The sequence below is a fragment of the Lycorma delicatula genome, chromosome 5 (assembly GCF_047948215.1).
Source record: "Lycorma delicatula isolate Av1 chromosome 5, ASM4794821v1, whole genome shotgun sequence".
Classification (NCBI taxonomy): Eukaryota; Metazoa; Arthropoda; class Insecta; order Hemiptera; family Fulgoridae; genus Lycorma; species Lycorma delicatula.
In genome coordinates, this window is record NC_134459.1 from 61,183,923 (window position 1) to 61,206,685 (window position 22,763).

Sequence of the window (22,763 nt, forward strand, 5' to 3'; positions counted from 1 at the left end):
GGTAGGGTAGTTGTTTAAGTGGTAACGCTTTAAACTTCTCGTATCAAAGACCAAGTTCAATTTCATTCTTGTTGTATTGTACGTTTTAAAAAAAATTAGATTTATATGTCTGGTATTACTTGTGTTTATTTAGCTTAATACTTTAACGTAAAAACGTTCCCATCATTTTTCCTTTTTAAAATTTGATTCCAGTTGTGCAATTACTGGAAGAAATTTGATAATAATCTCGTTTCTTGATTCTCAATTGTAAGTTACTTATTATTTATTTAATTATTACGACAAACACTAGGATTCGAAACCTGTTAATTTCATTTTTTTTTAATTATTATTAAATATACATTCATTTATACGATTTAATTTTTTTAACTATTTTAATATGTTATTTAAAATATATATATATATATACATATATAATCTGATCAACACTATCTCCACTAACTAATTAACTTATTCCAACTTAATCAATTAAACAATTCAGACGGAATAATTATATTTAAGGCGTAATTAATTAGTTACCTTCAATTTTGAAGGATTAATAATGTCGTAAGAGCAACCCCAATTTTTTTATTTTTCGACAAAACGATGCCATTACTAGGGTTTGATCAGGTCGGGAGTCTCAGTGGTATTGACTAATGACGAAATCGGAAGAAAGAAATTGTAGAGTGTGGATAGCGATCTCTTTTCCTAAATTGGAGGTCGGATCGGAAGGTGTGTAGGGGCCTTAAGGTGACGATATTCTCCGATATATTTTTGAAATACTGTAAATCCTAAATCTGAATTATGGACAGAACCGAATTAATCAGCAAGTTATATCATTAAAAAAGGATTAAAAATATGGTCGATCAAATAATAAAATGTTTAACATATGCCTGTTTACATTGCTTTAATTAATTTATTTCGCCTATAAATTTTCAACAAGTTATTAAAATTTCAAACAATGAAACTGTGAGGTGATTTAATTTTTTTCGTAAAGACAAGTTTTTAGTAATCTGTTTATGCGTAACAATACCCCTTTTATTTTTTATATGTAAATTCATAGACGAATAGACTTGACTACTCGCTTTGAATATAGCTTATCTTATTATTGTGCATAGTAAAATTGTATCTGTGTTGTTTATTGTACAAGTGTGTATTTTCTACAACCCGCATATTTCATATTCTGTATACATCATAGTGTATCAGGGTGCTGCATACATAATTCAATTCCACTTTCCGAAAGGGTTATAAATAAGAGAGTTAGGATTTTAATTTACTTTGTTTACATTTTAAACATTTTTTTTTTGTGAAATTAATGACCCTCTTCCAGTTTAATTTTTTGCTTTCATCCTGTAGCTGATTCTGTTTACTATTTTTCCCATCAAACACACACACACACACACACACACACACACACACACACACACACTTTTTACCCTTTATTTGAATGGTTTCAACGAATAAATAATAAAATATAATACTAAAACTGTTCTCAATTCTAAACACATACATGGAATAAACCCATACAAAAACAGAGATGACTGACTATTTCTCTTCTCTGAAAAAATTCCGGTTGGTGAATCGAAGTAATATTTTATGATCATTTCCTATCCTGTAAACATTATAGGCTACGAGTTTTTCAGTTTATAATTTTAATATGCATATTTAAAAATTATTTTATTATTCATTTTAATTAGTAATTTTTTATTAAAAAAAAATAATGCAGCTAAGTTTGTAAAACATTTGTAAGCATATATAATTGATAACTTTCGTAATTAAAATGTTTATTTATTTATTTTTTTATGAAACAAATTAAATGTTAAAAATCAATACTAATGCTAGTTTTATATATATATCAGAATATTTAATGAGGAAATTGTGGTTTTTGATAATACACTTAGCAATCAATAAATGTAAAATTTCATTAAAACTGAATAAAATATAGCAACAAGATAAGACCGACAAAGTCAGACTAAATTAAACAAAATTTACATAAAAAAGAACTAATTAAATAAAATTAAAAAAAAATCTTATAATAATACTGGTAATAAAATAATACTTTAATCCCCCTATCGCAAGAACCCAAAACACTGTGACACTTCGATAACTGTGCTTCGTCGTTATTGTCTAGCAGATCCAAAGCCAAATGATTTAGAAGTTTGTCGAGTCTCTTTTGTGTTATATTGTTTCTCCTCATCTAATAAAGTAGACGTGTGATATATCGGTGTATCTTTCTCGTTGTTCTTTACAAACCGTATAGAACTAGTAATAATTATTGCCAGAACGACTTTGTTTTAAACCGTTGTAAAATTTTCAGGTTAGTAGTTAAATTCCACGTTCATTCTCCTTCACTGAAAGGGTAAATATATTTTACTCTACGAATACGTAGGGTATACGAGTATATCGAAAGAAGAGGAAAAATACATGTAATAAATAACTAAAAGTACTAATTGCTTCACAAACTATTTCAGTTTTTAAGAAAAACAGAATTAGATATTTTATTTATTGTACGATACAAATTTTTTATTTAACAAAACGGGTTGGGTTATTCTCTCAAAGTAATTTAGTTTTTGAATATAAGGCCATCTAAAGATATTATGATCATGAATAGAAGACTAAATTCGATAAATCGGAAACCCCCAAAACTGGCATAACCGTTATCAAGAATAACAATCACCCCATGTCAAAATTATTTAAGAAAATGGGTAAAATGGTTTCCGGAAGCAATAGTAATCAGTTGATATTCAACTTTTAAAAATGGTACCATTTATTACTCAAATAATATCGTTCTGTTCACCAGATGGAATGGCTGAATAATAAACATCATTACTCTCAGAAAAAGGAATTTTGAATTGTATTTTAGATCTTTTATATACATTAAAGCCAATAGAATGACAGACAGATAATGTAAAACAACAGATTTATTTCCGTCTTTCTATGGGGAAGCAATGTATAACGATTCTACGCAACGGGGAATTTTTTCATGTCAAACGAAAATGAGACTTGATTAGAATGCGTTGCAAAAATTTCTACTAAAACTACCACAATCAACATCTGCTTGATTTATATGAGTTACACGTTTGAAATTTAATGAAAACAAAATGAATGATTTATGTTTAATAATATAAAATGTGCCTTTCAATAACTTATACACATTAGTGGAACTCCTGAAAAGTGAATTCATTTTCGTAAATAAGATATTAAAATTATTGCAGCAATCCCTTAAATGACGTTACATGTACATACTTATTTGAAAAAAAAAGAAAACAAAAATTATTGAATTTGGATGCCATTTTATATAAATAAAAAATCTCATGTGGACACCACATGACTTCTTCTACGCCTATTAAATTACGTATCCACATTTTTTTAAAATGAAAAGTACATACAATTGTATTTCATTAACAACTGCAGATATTATTATTTTTTTATTGTTATTATTGAATTATTATTTACTGTAATTTTTTTTTACAGAGATTAATAATTTATTAATAAATCAATATATTTAAATTACAAAAAAAAGTTTTAAAAAAAATCAGATGCCGTCAGATTCGAACCGATGTGACTTCCCCTTGTAAGATCCAAATACTTCATTAATTAAAATTCTATTTGGCTATAACTCTGGAACCAATGAAAGTAAGTACCACTTATTATATATCGTTAAAACGCTCTCAATGAGGCCTGCAATTAAGAAAAAGTACAAATCCAAATTTTTTGGGTTTCAGGCTTTTTTGGACACTTTTGGTCCAGTTTATTGCAATCAAAAGGGGAAGTGCACAACTAGATGTTACATCAGTCCCAAATCCAAAATTTGAACATCCTACGGTTAATCGTTTTTGAGTTATGTGAGATACATATGTACGTACAGACGTCACGCCGAAACTAGTCAAAATGAATTCAGGGATGGTCAAAATGGATATTTCCATTGAAATCTGAAAACCGAAATTTTTCACGATCACAATACTTCCTTTGCTTCGTACAAGGAAATAAAAAACCAAGAGCGTTTGAAAAATCATGTCTTAAAAAAAAATCATGCTTTTTTTACTATTCTTCTTTCAAAACAAAATGTTTGTTTGGCTTTATTAAAATTTATTTTTTTATAGGTACATTTATACATAGGTAATTTAATAAAGAAAGACAACGCTCTGGTAAAATTTTTCCTATAAAGTTGTTTCTGTTTAACTCATAGCCTTTGACTTCTTAATTATTAACTTATCATTATTAACATGAAAAATATTTTGAATCTATATAACCTATTACAAGAAATTAGTAGAATCAAAATTACATACTAATTTCGTATGCTTAATAAAAACATTCTGAAATATATAACTTAATAATAAATAACATTTTATTTAAATACATGGCAACTGTAAATAAATGTAGCCTACAGGTCTTCACTAAACCCGTACGCAAACGAATTTACATTCATTTGACGACTGCAAGCCCACGTACAGAATTATACGTACAAATGTACGTATACACACCGGGTACGGGTGAGGTCGTTAAGCCTCAGTAATTAATTGTAAACTGGCCTTGAGAGAAAGCGGAATAAACATTCATTTAAAAACGATTAGTCCCGCATGACTGAACAGCCCAGCAACATATATATATATATATATATATAACACAACATAACCTAACAAAATGGGGAAAACTCATTGCCGATCATGTAAATATCTGTCTACTTCAGTTTAATCCCTTATATAAACCGCCATCACTGACAAATGCGTATACTGTATTTATGCCTGCCAACCTAACTGAAAACACATTTAGGTAAAAGGGACTAATACTAAAAATGATATTTTAATATCTCTCTGCAAATATAATAATTATATAAAACCTGCCTTGTAATTAATATATGGTGTTTGCATCGTATATAATTTACAACAGAATTATATAAACCCTAATTAAATGTTCATAAAATATTAAATATGAATCCAAATCACAATTTTCATTTAAGATTTTAATAAAATAAATTTTAAATTTTAAAATACTGATGTTAAATGAAAAATGACACGCACTGATTACGATCAACTAATAATAATAATTGAACCGCACCATTAAGCATAATAGGGATCCTTCAGTAGATATCTCATTCCAAATGTTCAGTGAATTGGTATGAGTTTTTTTTAGAAAACATTGAATTTCGTTTTACTGGTGAACCAATACTCAGCTGGTTTTTTTTTTAATTTCTAGAAAAAAAATATTTCTGTGTAACATACGCGCAGTTTACTTGCAAAATCATTAATAAAATTATTCGATTTTAACGCCTTATTCTCTCATTGGTGAACTGTATCCTTGAGTTCAATGTAAAAGCTTAGCACAATAATATTGAGGCATCACAATATTATAAAATTATCCATTGGTTATAATATTAATAATAAAAGCATGTTAGTCTGTTATCTCGACACCCTTCACTTAATGCGCTGATTTAACAAGATTCTGTCTAATAAAAATTTGACATTTAATCGCAGTAAATTTCATCTATTTATAAGAATTCTTCTCCGTCAGTTTTCCAGGATGTTACATTTGAAAATACTGTAGGAACAAAACTAGCGTAGATACATATTCTGGTCAATTAGTGCAAGACATTTTATCGCTTGTGATAGAATTCTAACATGATTTAGTCGAACCAGCTGTATATAAAGCGTACAATTGTTAAGTAAGTATATGTAATTATTCTAGGTGATCCAACACATTACAAATTTTTATCTTTAGACAATTTCCCGATGTCCTTCCAAACATTTTAACTCACCAAAGTAGAATTTCATTTTGTGGTTGTTATTAAATTTGTGACTATTTGGTAAAATTTCACTTCTTGGAGGAGTACAATGGTCCTTTGTCCTGTTACAAGCAAGTCCTGCAATCTCATATTGCTAATTAAATGACGTAAAATAGCGATGAGACTTCACAAGCAAATGACCATGAAAAAACTTAATTTATTATATCAATAAAGTTGTTATATTGCATTATTAGCCATTACATGGCATACGAAAACGAAATCAAATTAAATGATACAAGCTTGAAGAAGGGGTAGAAATAACGGTAAAATTCTATAAAAAGTTATTACTTAATATTTTAAGGTGTTTATTTATAAGTGCAAGTTGGATATGTTTATTTTTTTTATCTCTGCTGACACCTGCTCGCATCGGAAGACATTTAATATCCTTTCGACCAAAGTAAGAATGGTTTCACTAACCTAAACTTGCGCTGGTACAGTTTGTTTATATCGGTTTCAAGAAAAACTGAAAGGATTATAAGTTGTAATGTACAGCTCTTACTCTGGGTAATATATTTGAAAATTGTAAACGGAATTGGCTCATCTGTCTGTATAACATAATTTTCATAATGTTCTGAATATGATTTTGAGGATCAGTATCTTCTTAATTGAGTCTTCCCTCAACATTTACACCTTTTCTTTATCTTCGATATCTTCTTTTTCTATTTTAGTTAATTGGGAGTAAGTTAAACCCTTTTAAGTCTATGTTGAATATATCAAAATTTGTAAGTTTTGTACGATTTAGTGGAGGAAGGTTGTTAAGTGAATCGATGAGAAGACTGTTTCCTGTTTGAAAGACCAGAAACCAATAGAGAATCAGCAAATTTCTTATGTACAAGAAGATTTTTTATTTACAAATTGTTCCCGGTTTGAAAGGCTAGAAACCGAAAGAAAATTAGTAAACTTTTATCTACAGGAGAAAAGAGAAGGCGTTGTCATTATGTTGTCAAGATAAAGAAAAAGTAAAAGAAATTTATAATAAATGTACATATACACTGATTTATAACAGGTGTAAAAGTGTTAAGTTGTAGTTATTAAATCACTCAATTTCTAAAGCAGTTGGAATATTTTTTTTTAATTCCGAATTTTTACACACACACACACACACCTTTACAAGAAAAAAAAATTATTTTTAATAAGATTAACAAGAGATAAATATTGAAAAACAAGGCAGTCAAAAAAAATTGCTGACAAACATTACTCTCTAATACAGAATAATTAAAGAGTGCAGGTGACAGTATTTGTATTTTGAATAAATTTTGTTTTCAACACACACACACACACACACATAATTATGTAGCCTATGATACTTCCGGTAACGTAAGGTTTCCAACACGGGGTCATAAATCTAAATGGGTTCAGCCTTTGAGCTGCTACAATGGAAAAACCATATATACACCGTAAATACATTACACTCCTTTTTGGTCAATTGTGTAATAAATTATTAGAGTATAAACCACAGTATTTTTTAAAAGTAAATTAAAAATATCTTAGTTTTTCAAAGATCTAAATTTATTGTACTAAAAACAGCGGTTTTTAAATTTTATAAATTCATACGATTTTTTTTGTTAAATTTGTTATTAATAAAAATTGATTTTTTTGGTTTTTCTTAGAGTTTACTAAATTAATTTTCTCAGAATAAAAAATATTCTACACGTTCTGATAATAAGATTTACACATCTATTAGTCATTTAACCAAGTTATTGTACTTCAAACCTAAAAAATATTTTTCGTCACTGAATATTTCTGTTATACATTGAATAACAGGAAAATTACGGGAAATAAAGTTCTGGGACCTGTTTTATTAGATTTTTCAGATCAAAAAACATAAGAAATCATTAATTCTACTCCTTACTCAAATTTCACCGGGGAACCGAAATCCGCGCGAAATTTTTTGCTAGCCAAGCATTTTTGGATGTATGTTTGTGTTAACGTTTTTCTTATCTCAAGCTCTAGAATCAGTTTCCAGATTATTTCCTTTTCCTTTTGAATATCACTTGCATAATATATATATATATATATATATATATAGAGAGAGAGAGAGAGAGAGAGAGTGAGAGAGCCTATGATACTCACAGTAATCTAAAGATTCCATCTAAATCGGTTCAGCCGTTGAGCTGCTACGGTGGAACAAACATTAATACATATACACCCTATACACATTACACTTCTTTTTGGGCAGTCGTATAAGAAAATGAAAAACAACCGTTTATGAAAAAATAAAAATAAAATAGTCTAAAATCAATATCGTGCATATCTAAAATCATAAGGTTACGAATATTCTGCAAAAGAAAAAACGACTTAATAGAAAGAAAAAGAGAGCAGAAAAACAGAAGGAAAGAATATTCTTACATTAGTTGCCGATGATATAATTTTTGAGCAGAAACAGCAATCTGATGAAGGAAATTATTCGGAAGGACGGAAATTAAAGATGAACCGTACTTGTGTAATAGTTGTCATAACATCAACAAAATATACCCTCCTACCATTATTAACGACTAATGTAAGAGGTTTACAAACTCTTACCAAACTTCTGAAATAATAAAAATTCACAAACATGAACAGAATCTAAAATAATGGATTAAAATATTTCTAAAAAGAAAAATGAATATTCAATAACGAACTGATATATCACAGAAAACACAGCAATACGCGTATATTTCAAGGAAAATATCCATACATGTAATCGAGATTATTTTTATTACATTCCATAATTTCTAATTAGCCATTATCTTTATAATCGATAATTTTTTTACCTTGGAATATAATGCTAAACCTATTTAAAAAAAAAAAAAAAAAAAAAAAAAAAAAAAAAAAAAAACAACAGACTTGTTCACTCTTAGGTCTTCATCTCAAATACAAAGAAAACGTTAACTGGATCTAAAGGTCAAAGTATATCAATAACAAGGGCGTTAAAATAGAGTAAAAATTAAAATTTAAGACCTTACACGAGTGGTAAACATAAATTTACATGTAAAAAAAAAACAATAGAAAGTTTACTATTCAATAATGATATTAAAATTAACAACGATCCAGCGATCATCTAAGCGAAAAAAGAGGAGTTGGAAACTCCTAAAATTCTGCAAATTTGGGATAATCAAGCCGAGGGTATGAATCGTGGTTACAATTGTACTTAATGGTCTTCTATTCTTGTATTGATAGAAATTACCAATGGTGATTGTAAAGGGGGAAGGAAAAGATGATAATTAGCATTAATCATAGCTGAATTCTATTTTAAATCTGCGTAGTAATAAAACAGAAAGCAAATTGTAATCGGATTTTGGTTAATTTTTTTTTTTTAATTAAGGTTATTATTAGACTGAATGGAAGAATAATCCAAAAGTGTCAAAGATATTTAATGGAGCTTTATTTAGGAGCAACTGCAATTGTTATTCGTGAAGTGAAAGTGAGTTTACGTGTAACTAAAATAACTAAAATTCACGACCCTAGGATGTGTTATTAATAAGATACCTCTAACAAATCATGATTGGGAAATATATTTAAACAATCAATTTGCATTAGTAAATAAATTATTACGACTGCGCCTCGATTTGTAGACCTTTTATAGGCAAACAAAAACAATAAAGCGATGCATTATACTTCGAACCTGTTAAGATTACTACTTTTATAAATTTAAGCATTCGTTTACTAAACGTCAACCGTAAGAGTTGAAGGTGTCCTTAACTTGAAAATCGCATAACTATACTCAAGAATAATAAGAATTCATAATAACGATAACGTGTTATAGTTATTATGAATGTTAAGGAAAGATATGAGTAAAGTGGTTTCCCATTTGCCTTCTTTATGAAGAGGATTAGTTTGACAAGTTTACCAAATTAAAACTGGTAACTTCATTCAATTAACTACAAGGACTGGCTAATAATGGATATCATCGCTCTCACAGAAATTCAATTTCATTAATACCGATTGTACCTCAATTACTTCAAAAATGTTACTGCCGTAAGTCAAATTGAGTAAAAAAAAAATTAAATTTTTCGTTTTCTGTTGTGAAAAAATAGGAAACTGGTTTAATTAGATAAAAATTTAATCATGTCTTTCATTTAAAAACTACAAGGATATTTCATTTCAAAAGAGAAGAATACATAAAACAGAGATTATTATTTCGTAAAAAACTAACATATCACTAACAATGAGTTGTATTGAAAACAGCAAAAAATGAACATTAAAAAATTTACTAATATAATTTTGAAGTTATTTTAAAAATAAACAAAATGTATCTAACTAAATTTTGATAAATAATAGAAAGAATAAATTTTTCAATATCGGGAAAAACATTATGTATAAAAAAATTATCAGTTTAAAACCTTGCAAACATTAACCTAACTCATTAATGAATAAAAAAAAAAAAAATAAATTAATTAATGACAGCCGACCAAAATACAAATTTTGAAATAAATTATGTTTAAAAAAACCATTAAACAAGTCTATTAAGAGTTATTCATTATTATTATATCCTTTAAAATAGTAAGCTAAAAAAAAAAAAAAATAATGATAAATTACATATTTAAGGTTATAATTATTAAGATAATAATAATATAATATAATATGAACTGTCGACAGTAATAATGATATTTTAATTGAAATTAAAAATGATAATAAACGTTTTGATTACGTTGTAGATTGGAATAGACAGCAATTATTTTGCAATAAACACGTAATTAAAGAGAAAGGAATATTATCGTTTACCGTTGTTCAAACTTAACGATAATAATACGGTATTAATGAAAAATGTATGTTGCAATATAACCAAATACGGGGATGCTTTAGCGATTAGAAAATAAAAAAAATATATTAAAAATATTCTGAACGTATAATCATTGCAGTTAAATTAACATTAATAAAAAGAATAAGAAAAATAAACATAATAAATAAATAAAATATGTTTACGTTGATGAGTGATGAACCAACTAACATTTATGTTAACGTTCCCTTATATAATAGTTCATAACTGATATTTCATAAATATTTCAAATTACTAAATATTTCTCATAAATTACGTTAATTTATACAATTAACATTTCCTACGTCATAATCCAGACAGATTAATAATTCTACGTCAATAAACTATACAATGAAATCATATTTTGCGTTAAAATCATTTATATGTGTTGTAGTTCGATAATGATGTTGTTCAATGATGTAATAACTACAAAACTATATTAACTTCTAATAGCGGGAGTATTTTTAAAGTACTCTTTTTTTACCTATACATTAAATTCAAATTATTTTACTCTATATGATTAAAAGCATATTAAAACATGCTGTAAATAGATGATGACGATGAAAAGTCAAACATATGCAGTTTCTTATAATAAACCTATAATAAAAATAAATAATACAAATGTTACAATTAGAAGCACGAGACCATAACAGAAGAACGACTCAAAATATACATAAAAATAATATTTATTTGAATGCGATATAAAGTTCATGCAACAGAAAAGACTCATGCAAAAAGAAAAAAGCAGGAAGATATACCTTTTAACATCTCATTTGTTTATAAATTAAATTTTTTTTTAATAATAGTGTTAAAAATCGTGCAACGCTTGACAATTTTAATTTGCATATCTATTTATTTAATTTCTAAACAAGAAGTCTCAGAATCTTGTTATTTAGAAATGAATGAACGAAATTAAGAATATACCTAAAGAAAATTCCTTAAAATATCCAAATTTAAATTAAATTTATATTTTAAATATTCATATTTTATATTTTATATTTATTATTTAAATTTATATTTAAATTTCCAAAATATCTTAAGAAGTTATATACAAATATACATTTAGAAATAGGTGAAAAATTCTTTAAAATATGTTCAACAAATGTAGGCCGTTATAGCAGCAAAATATGAACAATAGAAGATCAGAAAAACAAACAATATTTTGAAATGTGGTGTTACAAAATGATTTTGATAATCAGGCCGGTTAAAAAAAATGCAACATAAAATAATTGTAAGGAATAAGTAGAATCTATTTAAAAATTACAAAATTGGTGGTTCATATAATAGTCCCGGGTTAGTCGAATTTGGTTTTAGAAGGAAGTAAAGAAACCCAAGAAAAAAAGGGCAGTAGGAAGTGAAGAAAGTTCTAGTTGGAACAGTAAAACCAGTAAAGAAGGCAAAGGTAAAAAACGGATAATTACATTGAGGTTGGAAAATTGATTAACCGACGGATTCGGGAAAAAATCTTCCATAATTTACCGAAAAAAAAATTTCACAAGGAATAGAGCTTAACTTTTATAAAATAATTTTTTCTTTGAAATTAACACAATATTTAAAAATCAAACCGTTTAAAATGAAAAATAAATATATTTTTACATTTTTTTTGAACAAAATATACGTTCCTTCCGAAATACAGGTAATATTCTGCTTTACAAGTGACAAAATTTTACAAGCAATCTTGCTTTACAAGATTTTTTTATCAAACTTATGTACATATATTACATGCAATCACAGGGACAAAAAGAAAAAAAGGATACATGCTTTTAAGATGTGACGTTACCACAAAATGTAGAAAAGACTGATTAAGCATGAAATGAAAAGGTTTAAAAAGAATTGAAGAAGAGAAAACTTTATAGCAGATCTTACAAAAAAAAAAGCAAGCTGTAGTCCATACTGTAAGCCTATAATTCATATTGTAATTCACTTTAAGGGAATTTAGCAGTAGAAGGAAAAAATGAAAATGAAAACAGCAAAGAAAGACTAACTTTGAAATGTATTCATGAAACATATAATCCAGGATGTAGAATGTAATATGAGATATTTGAGACCAAGATATGGCATTGAGAAATAAATTTATTTTTAAGTAAAATAAGAATTAATAATAAAAAAGTTTCAAAATGATTTGGTAACCAATAAAAATGTTATAAGAATTTGTATAAATTCAATCTTATGCTAGGGTATTCAGTTTTTAAGTACAAAGTAGTTTAATAAAAGTCAATTGACATTATTTTGGATTATTTGAACAAAAGCTTAATTAAATATATATATATTTTTTAATTTACAATCTCTATGATAATACATAGTTTTCAAGATATTTCCATCTCGAAAATTATTAATTTCAAAGATAAATAAAAATAATTAAAAGTCGATAGGTTGAACAAAAATTACAAATTTATAAAAATCTTAACGTTTAGGAGAGAGCAATATATTACTCCCTCATCAAAGGAAGATTTTTTCAAATCCTACTTTTCACTAAAATTTGAAAAATTTAGAGGAAAATAATAAAATAAATTTCTAATAGATAAATAGAAACAATCACGTGAAAATATTCAAGCATAAGGTTGTAATAATTTTTTTTTATAGTTTTGTATGAAATATTATTATTTTTTATTATATTATTTTTTGATAAGTTTAGAGAATAAAGAAATGCTCACGAGTAGAATTTTTGTGAGTCCACCCCTTTCGTAAAATATACCTTTCTTAAAAATTCCTTTTTTTATTTAATCGAAACAAACCCCTTAATGCAAAGCTGCTGTATTATATTTAATGACTATAGATACAATCGTTCCTGAGATATAAACACAAATCAAGTTTTAACACATACAATATTATTTTATTTTTTCGCATACAAATTTTTTAAACTCGATATTACTTTATAATTCAAGGAACCTCACATCGTCAATATGAATATTCGAAAGATAATTGTTATCGGTGGTAAATTATATCTTATATACAAAAACGAAAACAAGCAGACTTTAAAAAACCAGAATATTACAAAACAGGTTAGAAAAAAAGGGTGTGAATTATTATTTCATTTTTATTATTACTTATTTTTTAGAGCGAATGAAGTAAGTTATTTCAAAACAGGCTTTTTGGCTGTTAAAAAATAAAAAGCAGAAGTGTTACGTAGAAGAATACTGCGAAATATGCTTAAACATTTATAAAACTTTTTTTTCCAACAGAATTAAAAACATAAAATATACATTTATAAAGGGTACGAATCGGACAATGGTCAGAGCGCTTTTCAAAATTAATCGAAGCTATTATTAGTGGCGAACACGTCACAACTGGCGGCAGTTGGTACTAAGGAAGTAAAGAATAATGGAAGACCTTATGCATGATTTATGATACACAAGACAACCAAAAGGGAAAGAGCAGGAATTAAAGTGAAAGGCAGGTTAAGAGGAGGTGCGTTAGACGGAGACAGAATATCTAGAAGACGAATGATAGGCGGAGCACCATGTTCTTCACTACGTTCTATGATATCATACACATACAGACAACAGAACAAAACAGAACAACGCTATGATGAATAGCCATCCTTGCTTTTAAAAGCAACCCCCACATACCTTAACGCTAGTCATTTGAGAATCTTTAAATTAAATTACACACATACAGACGCAATCGCGACGAACAATAATAAAACAGCTATTGGTAAAAGTTACGGTGACAATTCATAAAACGTTACGTAAGGCTGCACAAAAGAAATTTTATCTATAATATAAACTGAATTCTGCAAATTGAATTTTTTTTTAATATAAATTGTTTTTCTTCATAATCATTTCACGTTTAATAAAATCTTTTAAATAGTTTAACTTAAAATGTATATAAAGTATAATTTATACATTCGATAGTTGCCATAATTATAATGATTGTAGGTGATTTTTTATGAGAATAAAATCACTCGAGTAAACGGTATAGTCATTTTCAAAAATAATATAAACCCCTCCTTGCCAGACATAAAACGGAAAACTACAAATTAAATTATTACACCTTTTTTTATTCTCTGAGATGAACGTAATGTTCTCAAACATTTAAAGGTCCACAAAATTTACGTAACATTTAAACTCACAAATGACATCATTATTATGTTAACGTCATTACTCTCAGAGAAAGCAACTCTGATTGATTCCTCATGTATCTTAGATTCTTTATATACATCATAATAAAAAATACTTCACTTGAGATGTCCATTTCCCTTTCATGTAATAAATAAGATTTGTTAAAATACCAACAATATGTATAAGTAACTTGTAAATTAAAACAACTGCTTTTGAAATGCTGTTTTCTTATTCTTAATTCAAATTTAATTAATTACGTAAATTTAAATGGTTTTAACGTCCTCCCATAATTTAGTATAGTTTGGTCACTGGGAATTCATTAGAGAATTCTGTTTCAGGAATATTCAATCTGATAACTGACGACAGTATGGTTGAAGTAAATCACGTGTCATTACAAAACTGTAATAAAACAATTAAAAATAAAAGAATTACGCTATAAACATCTTTATTACAAGTAACTACTTTAATTCAAGCAGAAAGAGAAAATTCATTTAGTTTATAGCAATTAGTAACAATTATTATTATTTATTATTACTATTATTATAAAGTAATTCAATTCAATTCAGTTTCTATCAGCGTTATCGATAAAATTTAATGAACGTCCACTGTAATTTTCTTTTAATTAAAGAGCCTGGAGTAGTGCCATTTAGAACATGAACAAAAAGAAAAAGAACACGAAAACAGATAGACACGAAAACACAAAGCATTTAAGATAGAGGGAGAAAGAAAAGAAACTATGAACAACATACTAAGTCACGGTCGCGATAAGTTTCCAGATGTAGTATTATTAGTAGTCATGGCATATTGGAAGTAGTGGTAGGAGAAGTAGAGTAGTATATAACCAACGTACGTCATACTTCTTTAAAATCATGCTAAAGAGAAATGTCACGATTTAAAACTATAGCGGATATCATAGAATAAAATCAATAAACATTCAATAATACGTTGATTTATATTATTTTCTTTTTTTATGCTTAATAAAATTAAATAATTTTCAAATATTAACGAGTCTTGTTTATAAACTAGATGTTATAGATGCCTTAAATAATTGATTTTTAGTAGAGTGTATTAAGAATGGTTTTCATTGACAAAGTATTCTTCAAAATAACCATGAAGTATCAGGGGTGGGATGTCTTAATATTGAGGAATTCCTCAATCATTTCTCATTAAACCGTTTCAATCTTATTTCATTTTTTCTGTTTTTAGAGCCATCAATTAGTTGATTGCTTTGATGATATCCTTCACTCCAATCCTTTCTATTTTGTCCTAATGTTTTTAACCACAACATCTTTATCATAGCTTGCACTATCAATTATCTTTCCTTGCCCTTTGGATTGGGAATTTAACTTCAGATAACAGATTGCAAACAATAAAATGATCATCAGTATGATAATTAACTGTGCATAAGAAGTAATCCGAATAAATACATGATATGCAGCAGTAGTAATTGAAATAGGTTGAGGATTCTGTCCAGGGATACCGGTGATAGTACACCTATAAAATGTTACGAAGTCGATAATATAATTATAAAGGTGAGTATCGGTCGCTTGTAAATAAGCCTACATACCTCTTATGTTTTTGAGAAGCAGAGAAAATAGATGTAGAAAAATAGGTGACACTATATGGATGGATATATGCGGAGAAACTAGGCAAAGAAGGACCTCCTTAAAGTATGTAACGGACCTTTAAATTATTTAATTAAGGTACTAATCGCCGGCTGAAACGACCAGAAAAACGAACTTAAAATTTAGATATTTCACCTAACAAGTAAATGGCAATTGCTTTATTTGAGAGTAAAGGTGTCACTTGTAAAGCAGAATATCACCTGGATTTCGGTGGGAAAATATGCAACGTATATTTGCACCGAAGCAAGAAACAGACATATGGTTAATATAATAGACATATGGTTCAATGAAGCAAGAAACAGAAAACCACTTCACTGTTCACTTTCCTTAATAAGCCTGTTATCGGATACAGTTGTTTTTAAGAATGGCTACTCATTTCTGGAAGTGACACGACTCATTCGCCTACAACAGTTATGAGTACGGCTTTTACACACCTTTATAAACTTACACAGGGTTTATAAACCTTTCAAAACCTACAAGCAACAAATAAAAAATCATCAATCTGTCTTCTAGTTGATGTTATATATGTTTTGGCAAATTTCCACTTGATTCGAACAACTAATACGTGGAACTTCATATTTATTAAATTAATACGGTTTTGCAAACGTCCTTCAGACAACGTTTTCATTTTAGTAGCTTATGAAAAGTCTTTCTTGTGATTGTGATGTTTATCGTGTAAAGTCGAACTTCGAATTTTTGTTAATTTAATAGGATTCCCCCAGTAATATGATGAAGAATAAAAAATAGTATTGAAGCTCTGATTAAAACATTATACCCTAATTTCTTTTCACCCATGTATTTTTATTTCAGTGTGCCTGTACGTGTCCCAAACTAATCCATTTGAAAATCATAATTTGTTATTATTGAACGCGTTTATAATTGTTTAAAACAGGATGTATATGGTACAAGTGTAATAAAGATTCCTTTAGTTAATTTTATAAATTCATCTGCACGATAAGATATAGTTCAAAACTAAAATTTATTTAGGCATCACAGTAATAGCGATATAAACAAATACAATACAAATATTGTATGATATGCATAGAAAGGGAATCATTTTTGTCTATATGAATAGAAAGCAGATGCTGTTTTTGTTATTTATAAAGAACATACATTTGAATATTATTCAACGGATATGGGTGCTGTTAAACTAAATAATGATTGATCAAAATTGAGTTTGGGATGGTGGAAAAAGAAAAGCCTTATGAAAATGGTCGTAGATTCCGACAACGGCATTGATAAATTCACCGGTTCTTCAGATTCTAGGGTTAAGTTACTATGAAAAGACGATGGTATATGAATAAGATGAGGGGCGAAGTAAGGGGGAAGCTTCCAAAGACGTGCTGCGAGGAACAATGGGTGATATTTCAGTTCTTTTGCTCAGCACGAGGTCGCACGCAAAAACCCCAGCTTGCCCGTTCGGCATCTCGCCTGCTGCTGCGCCTGCAAAACATCCCATTACATTCCATTCCAGTTTCATCTATTGCCCACCCTTCGTCTCGCCTTTTGTTACGTCCCTGACCTCATAACGCCTTCCTGCTGGTTTTTTTTCTCTTTTAACCATATAATCGGGAAAGGAGAATACTTCTGACTTTTGCTTAGACTCCCGCAGTCCTGTTAATACACTACACTCTATTTATTATTATTATTCTATTATTACCAAATCTAATAAACTTAACGTGATTTTATAATAGAAAATGGATTGATGATTTTATAATAATAAATAATTTGCAGTAACAAATTTACTTACTTTAAATTTTTACCCGACTTCAGGAAGGAGGTAAAAATGTTATTTATTTCTTTACGTTCCTATAATTCGACACTGAAGAAACTGTTTTTTATAAAAAAAAGGCACAAAATTTGTTTCAATTGTGGTAAGTAATGTATAATGATGTAAGGAAAAAGTAAATGACAGATTGTTTTATAAACAAAACATCGAAATCGTTAGAAATACAGGAAATAAAATGAAAAGCTTAATTTAAAAAAATTAATTCATGAAAAATTTTAATTAATTTTTAATTTTAATTTAATTTACGAAAAAATGAATTAAATGATATAATAGTTTTCTATAATAATACTACACATACCAGCAGCGGAAGTTATAATCTGTTGCCATTGAAACGTAAAGGAATTTACGTACACCTTGAATTTTTTTTAATGATACCAATAACGTTTTGAAAAAAGATATATCAGTTATAAATAACAAAAATATTATTTACTTGTAATTTTGTACAAATGTTTAAATTAATGTCAAAACTATACTGCAAAAAATTTAATAGATTTCAGTTAAAAATCATTCTAAAATTTATGAAATATTTTCACAACGATTTAACACATAGTTTTAATAATGCAGATATCTTTTTTTTAATAAAATTAATTGGAAAGTTCCCATAAGTAAACTTAAATAAATAATAAAGAATATTAACTTAAAAATTAGGATCTATTTAAAGATATTTTAAAACTAAATAGTAAAGTTATGGAAGTTATAGTTAACATTTTAAAAGGAGTTTAATATAAAATTCTAGACTGTTTTATTTTAATTATATATATTATGCAAATACAATTTTAACTTTTTTAATTTTAATATTTAGTTTTTCTATCAAATCACTAGCAAAACTGTACCATACGCTGAATGATATTTTAACTTTCAATAACAGAATAAATCAAAGTACTGTATATGAAATTCGGAATATAAAGTTTCTAGGATTAAATTTTTTCCCATACACTACATGTCAGTTAGAATAAAAAAACGCAAATGGCAAGAAATATTTTATTAATTTAAATCACAAATACTTAAATATTAAAATGGAATAAAAAATATGTGAAAAAATAGCTGTATATAAAACCTAAAAATAAAAAAAATAATGTATAAATAATTAAAAGACCTACCGACTGAAATTATGTATAATATCTTTTTATAAAAGAGTGTACGAAAATAACTACAAAATAGGTCGCACAACTGCTACCACACAATACTCGCAAGTGAAAATGTTCATTACATTTACGATTAAAATGAAACCAAATTAATGCATTAATAATTAATTAATATTAAAAGATCAATGAACTTCACAAAGAGAATATAAGTTCACTAACATTTATATATTATTAAAAATCTATATATAACAAAAATGGAAATTTCCGTCCATAAAATGAATTTTTTTTACAAATTATTTTACAATTTTATAACATACAGAACGAATTTGATTTTTTTAAAGAATAATCTGATAAAATTATTTTTTTGGAAAATATGATTTTGTTAGAATGAATGATTATTATCTAAACAATCAGTCTTTTAGATAGAAGTATATGTCAAACATTCTGTAGAAACATACACGTATATTTTCCAACATACATGTAAGCAAACATATCTGCTATATTTTAGTGAAAGAATAAGGTTCATGGGTCAAAACAGTTTAGATTAGTTTACTTAATTAGTTACATAAGGAAAATTAGAGAGAAAAAAAATTGTATTATATAAATATGTTTTCTTAAAGTAAAAAATGAATTCAAAATCATAATCAGATAGATTCTAAATTAGTCCAACGAATGACAACAGTAAAAAGGAAAAACTCGTAAAAGGGGAAATTGAAATTTATTTTAATTTTGTAGTTACGGTAATTTATTTGTGTTTTAGGAAAGATTAGGAGGTCAAACTTTACTGGGCAATGTGCTGGTTGCACACCACTGGACGGGAAACAAGGGTCCAGCACAGTTCCGGCCGCCTTACTCTTTATCATTACACTAACGATGGACCAGCACTGCAGTCTCCATATCTTAGATATGGATCCTAAGTGGTGTCTAACTTACACCCAAATTGTGGAATAAGGGCTCAAGAAGAAGAAAAAAAGGAAGAATGAGAAAGGAAAACCTAACAAAAGAAGAATGCAGTAAGAGGTAATGAATCTTAACATGAGAATAATTTCTAGACCAATTTCAAGCGACGGGGACTATTCTGTTTATAACCCCTCAGAAAATTAGAACATATTACCCAAGATGTAAACAACAAAATGATATACAAGACGAACCTTGTATTTCATACAGAGTAAAAGAGTTTTCAAAAAAACACGTACAAATAACAACCTTTTCCATTCCGGAATCTGTAGCGTGTATCAGTTAAATTGTAAATCGTTCATCAAGAATAAAAAATAATCATGAATGAATGATTAACCTACACACGAGGACAAAAATATTCCGATATGTTTTACAAAAAAAAGTTGCTGTTTTTATACATCCTCAAATATCAATAAAATGTTTGTCTTTTATGTCTTATTTTGCCACTTTTTTTTCCGAAATTAAGTGAAATTTTCACAGCTGAATATCCTCCTTAGTAAAACCAACCTATAACAGGAAATATTTAGCATGAGAAGAAATACTTTAGTTATTTCCAGGATCAGAATATGGAACATAGCGTATGAAATAGAAAAACGTAACTTTACCAAGCAGATCAGCGGAGATTTAAAATGATTAATTTAAACAAGATTTTATTACTTTTTATAATCATTGAGCTTCATAAACAGACAATAGTATATTAATATAAAGATGATTATTTGTAAAATAAAATAATACATTTTTTCCTTTCAATTTTTTTCTTTATCAAATTTATTAAAAAAAAAAAATTATTAATTTGTTGATTGTTAATTTTATTTTTTGTTAAGAGAAATGTATTTTATTTCTTACGTAAATAATATGGCTGCATATTCTGGTTTTGTGATTGGCTAACATTTTCTGGTTGAGAGCGATGATGACTACCGGTTCCAACCCACGTACCTAAAAAGAAAAAAGAAAATAAAAAAAAACAAAAATAAAAAAAATAATGCCTACAAAAATCAAAATAATTTATCAAAAAAATAAAATAAAATAAATCCTATAAATTACGATAAAACAAAAATTTGAACATAAAAATCTTTGGGCTACGACAATTTTAACCATAACGGCGGCCATTTATCTTTTATCACAGGTAGTTTCAAAAATAGACCTACTGTATATATCCAAGTATTGTGTATATCCAAGTATTGTTATCAAACCGAAAAATAGATCGATTCGAAGTAGGAGCATTTGAAAAGTTGTATTTTATTAGAGTTTCACTGTCAAGCAGTTATTTAAGAAATAAGCTTAGATCATGTTTGGGGGGGGGGATTATCTGTGAAAAACTTTATACGCCCACAATTTTGGTTAAGGTATTCGTAGTCAAGTGTTTTAGTCAAAATCTTTTTTCATTTTCCTTTTAATTAACCGTCACAACCCTACCTTTCCATTTAATACGTTTGAATTTCCCTTTGAATATTAATGGGTGACCATACTTTGTTAACACTCTGTATATACTCAGATGATTTTTCCCCTGATTTCAAAATTTAATGAAAAATGTATAGATCTTTTAAAATGATGTATCCTTTACAAGCAAATTATATACAGATTTCATATATCAATATGTACGTATGCTTTATTTACAAAAAAAAAAAAAAAATTTATTCTGACAGCAAATTATTGTAATACATGATCTCATCTTTTTCCAGTAGATTCATTATACTTTTTTAGAATATAATATTTCAATTAAAAACTACAATTTATATTATATTTTGTGCATGAATGACGTATATAAGTTCTTTATGCATTTGTGAAATGAATATCAAAACAATGGAATGACATTAAGGGTGGGCAAATTGAAATAAACGATAACCAATTATTTTAGTCAACAATAATATCCACTTTCCAATATAATTTATTATCCACGCAACATTATTATTATTGTAATTTAAAAAAAATAAAAATGATAGTAGGTCGACAACTCCAACTCTACACTAATTGATTACTAATTGAAAGAAATAATGAAAAGAAATTACAAACACAACACATACCCACCCACGTATACGAGTACATCCATTTTATTATAATAATAAATTCGTAAAATAAACTAATTAATTATTATAAATTTAAAATGATAAAAAATAATTTAAATTAGTTATTATTTTTAAGTCAAGTGGCTTAAAAAAATTACATTAAGTAATTTTTTGAGTTTCAGTTTTCTTGGCTGACAATTTATTAATTATATTTTGTTTAGCACGTCTTGAGACGGGAAGTGTTAGGTATGGTTTACTAAACAAGATTACATAGCCGTAGTGTTACGTAAGATTGAGGTAAGATCGAACTATTGTTGTGATAATCAAAACAACCGACTTCTGTAGTTGAATATTGATAAGGAGACGAATCTATAGCTAAAGGAGGCTTTCATAAAGTTTCCTGAGAACACGTACCTATTGTAGATAGATTACTTAAACTATTTACATTTTTTTCTCTTTCGACATGTAGATTTTTATCAACGAGTGGTCTGCATTTATTTAGTTTTTTTTTATGTTGTGTGATGGTTGTAAAGTTGGAGTTAACGATAACTATGTAGATTATTATAAGTGGTTTTATCTGTATGGGTAATATTAGGACGGTTATAAGGGATTGTTCTGTCTGATTATGATGCTATGCGTATCAGATTTTGAGCAAATAATTATAATTGTAGTATGAGGATATATCAGTAAACAGGTATGGAGTTTGATGTATTACAAACGTTATTTGGTCATTCCTTTGGATGT

The 22,763-nt window shown here is 27.5% G+C and overlaps 1 protein-coding gene across 2 annotated transcripts in view; it reads right to left on the bottom strand.

Moving 5' to 3' along the window:
• Nucleotides 1–22,763, bottom strand: part of corto (centrosomal and chromosomal factor corto) — a 635,431-nt gene that overhangs the window by 18,405 nt on the left and 594,263 nt on the right. For both annotated transcript variants that reach the window (XM_075365273.1, XM_075365272.1), the window contains one exon: nucleotides 20,860–20,949. In XM_075365273.1, the coding sequence (XP_075221388.1) occupies nucleotides 20,860–20,949 (90 nt within the window). The remainder of the gene's footprint in view (nucleotides 1–20,859; nucleotides 20,950–22,763) is intronic.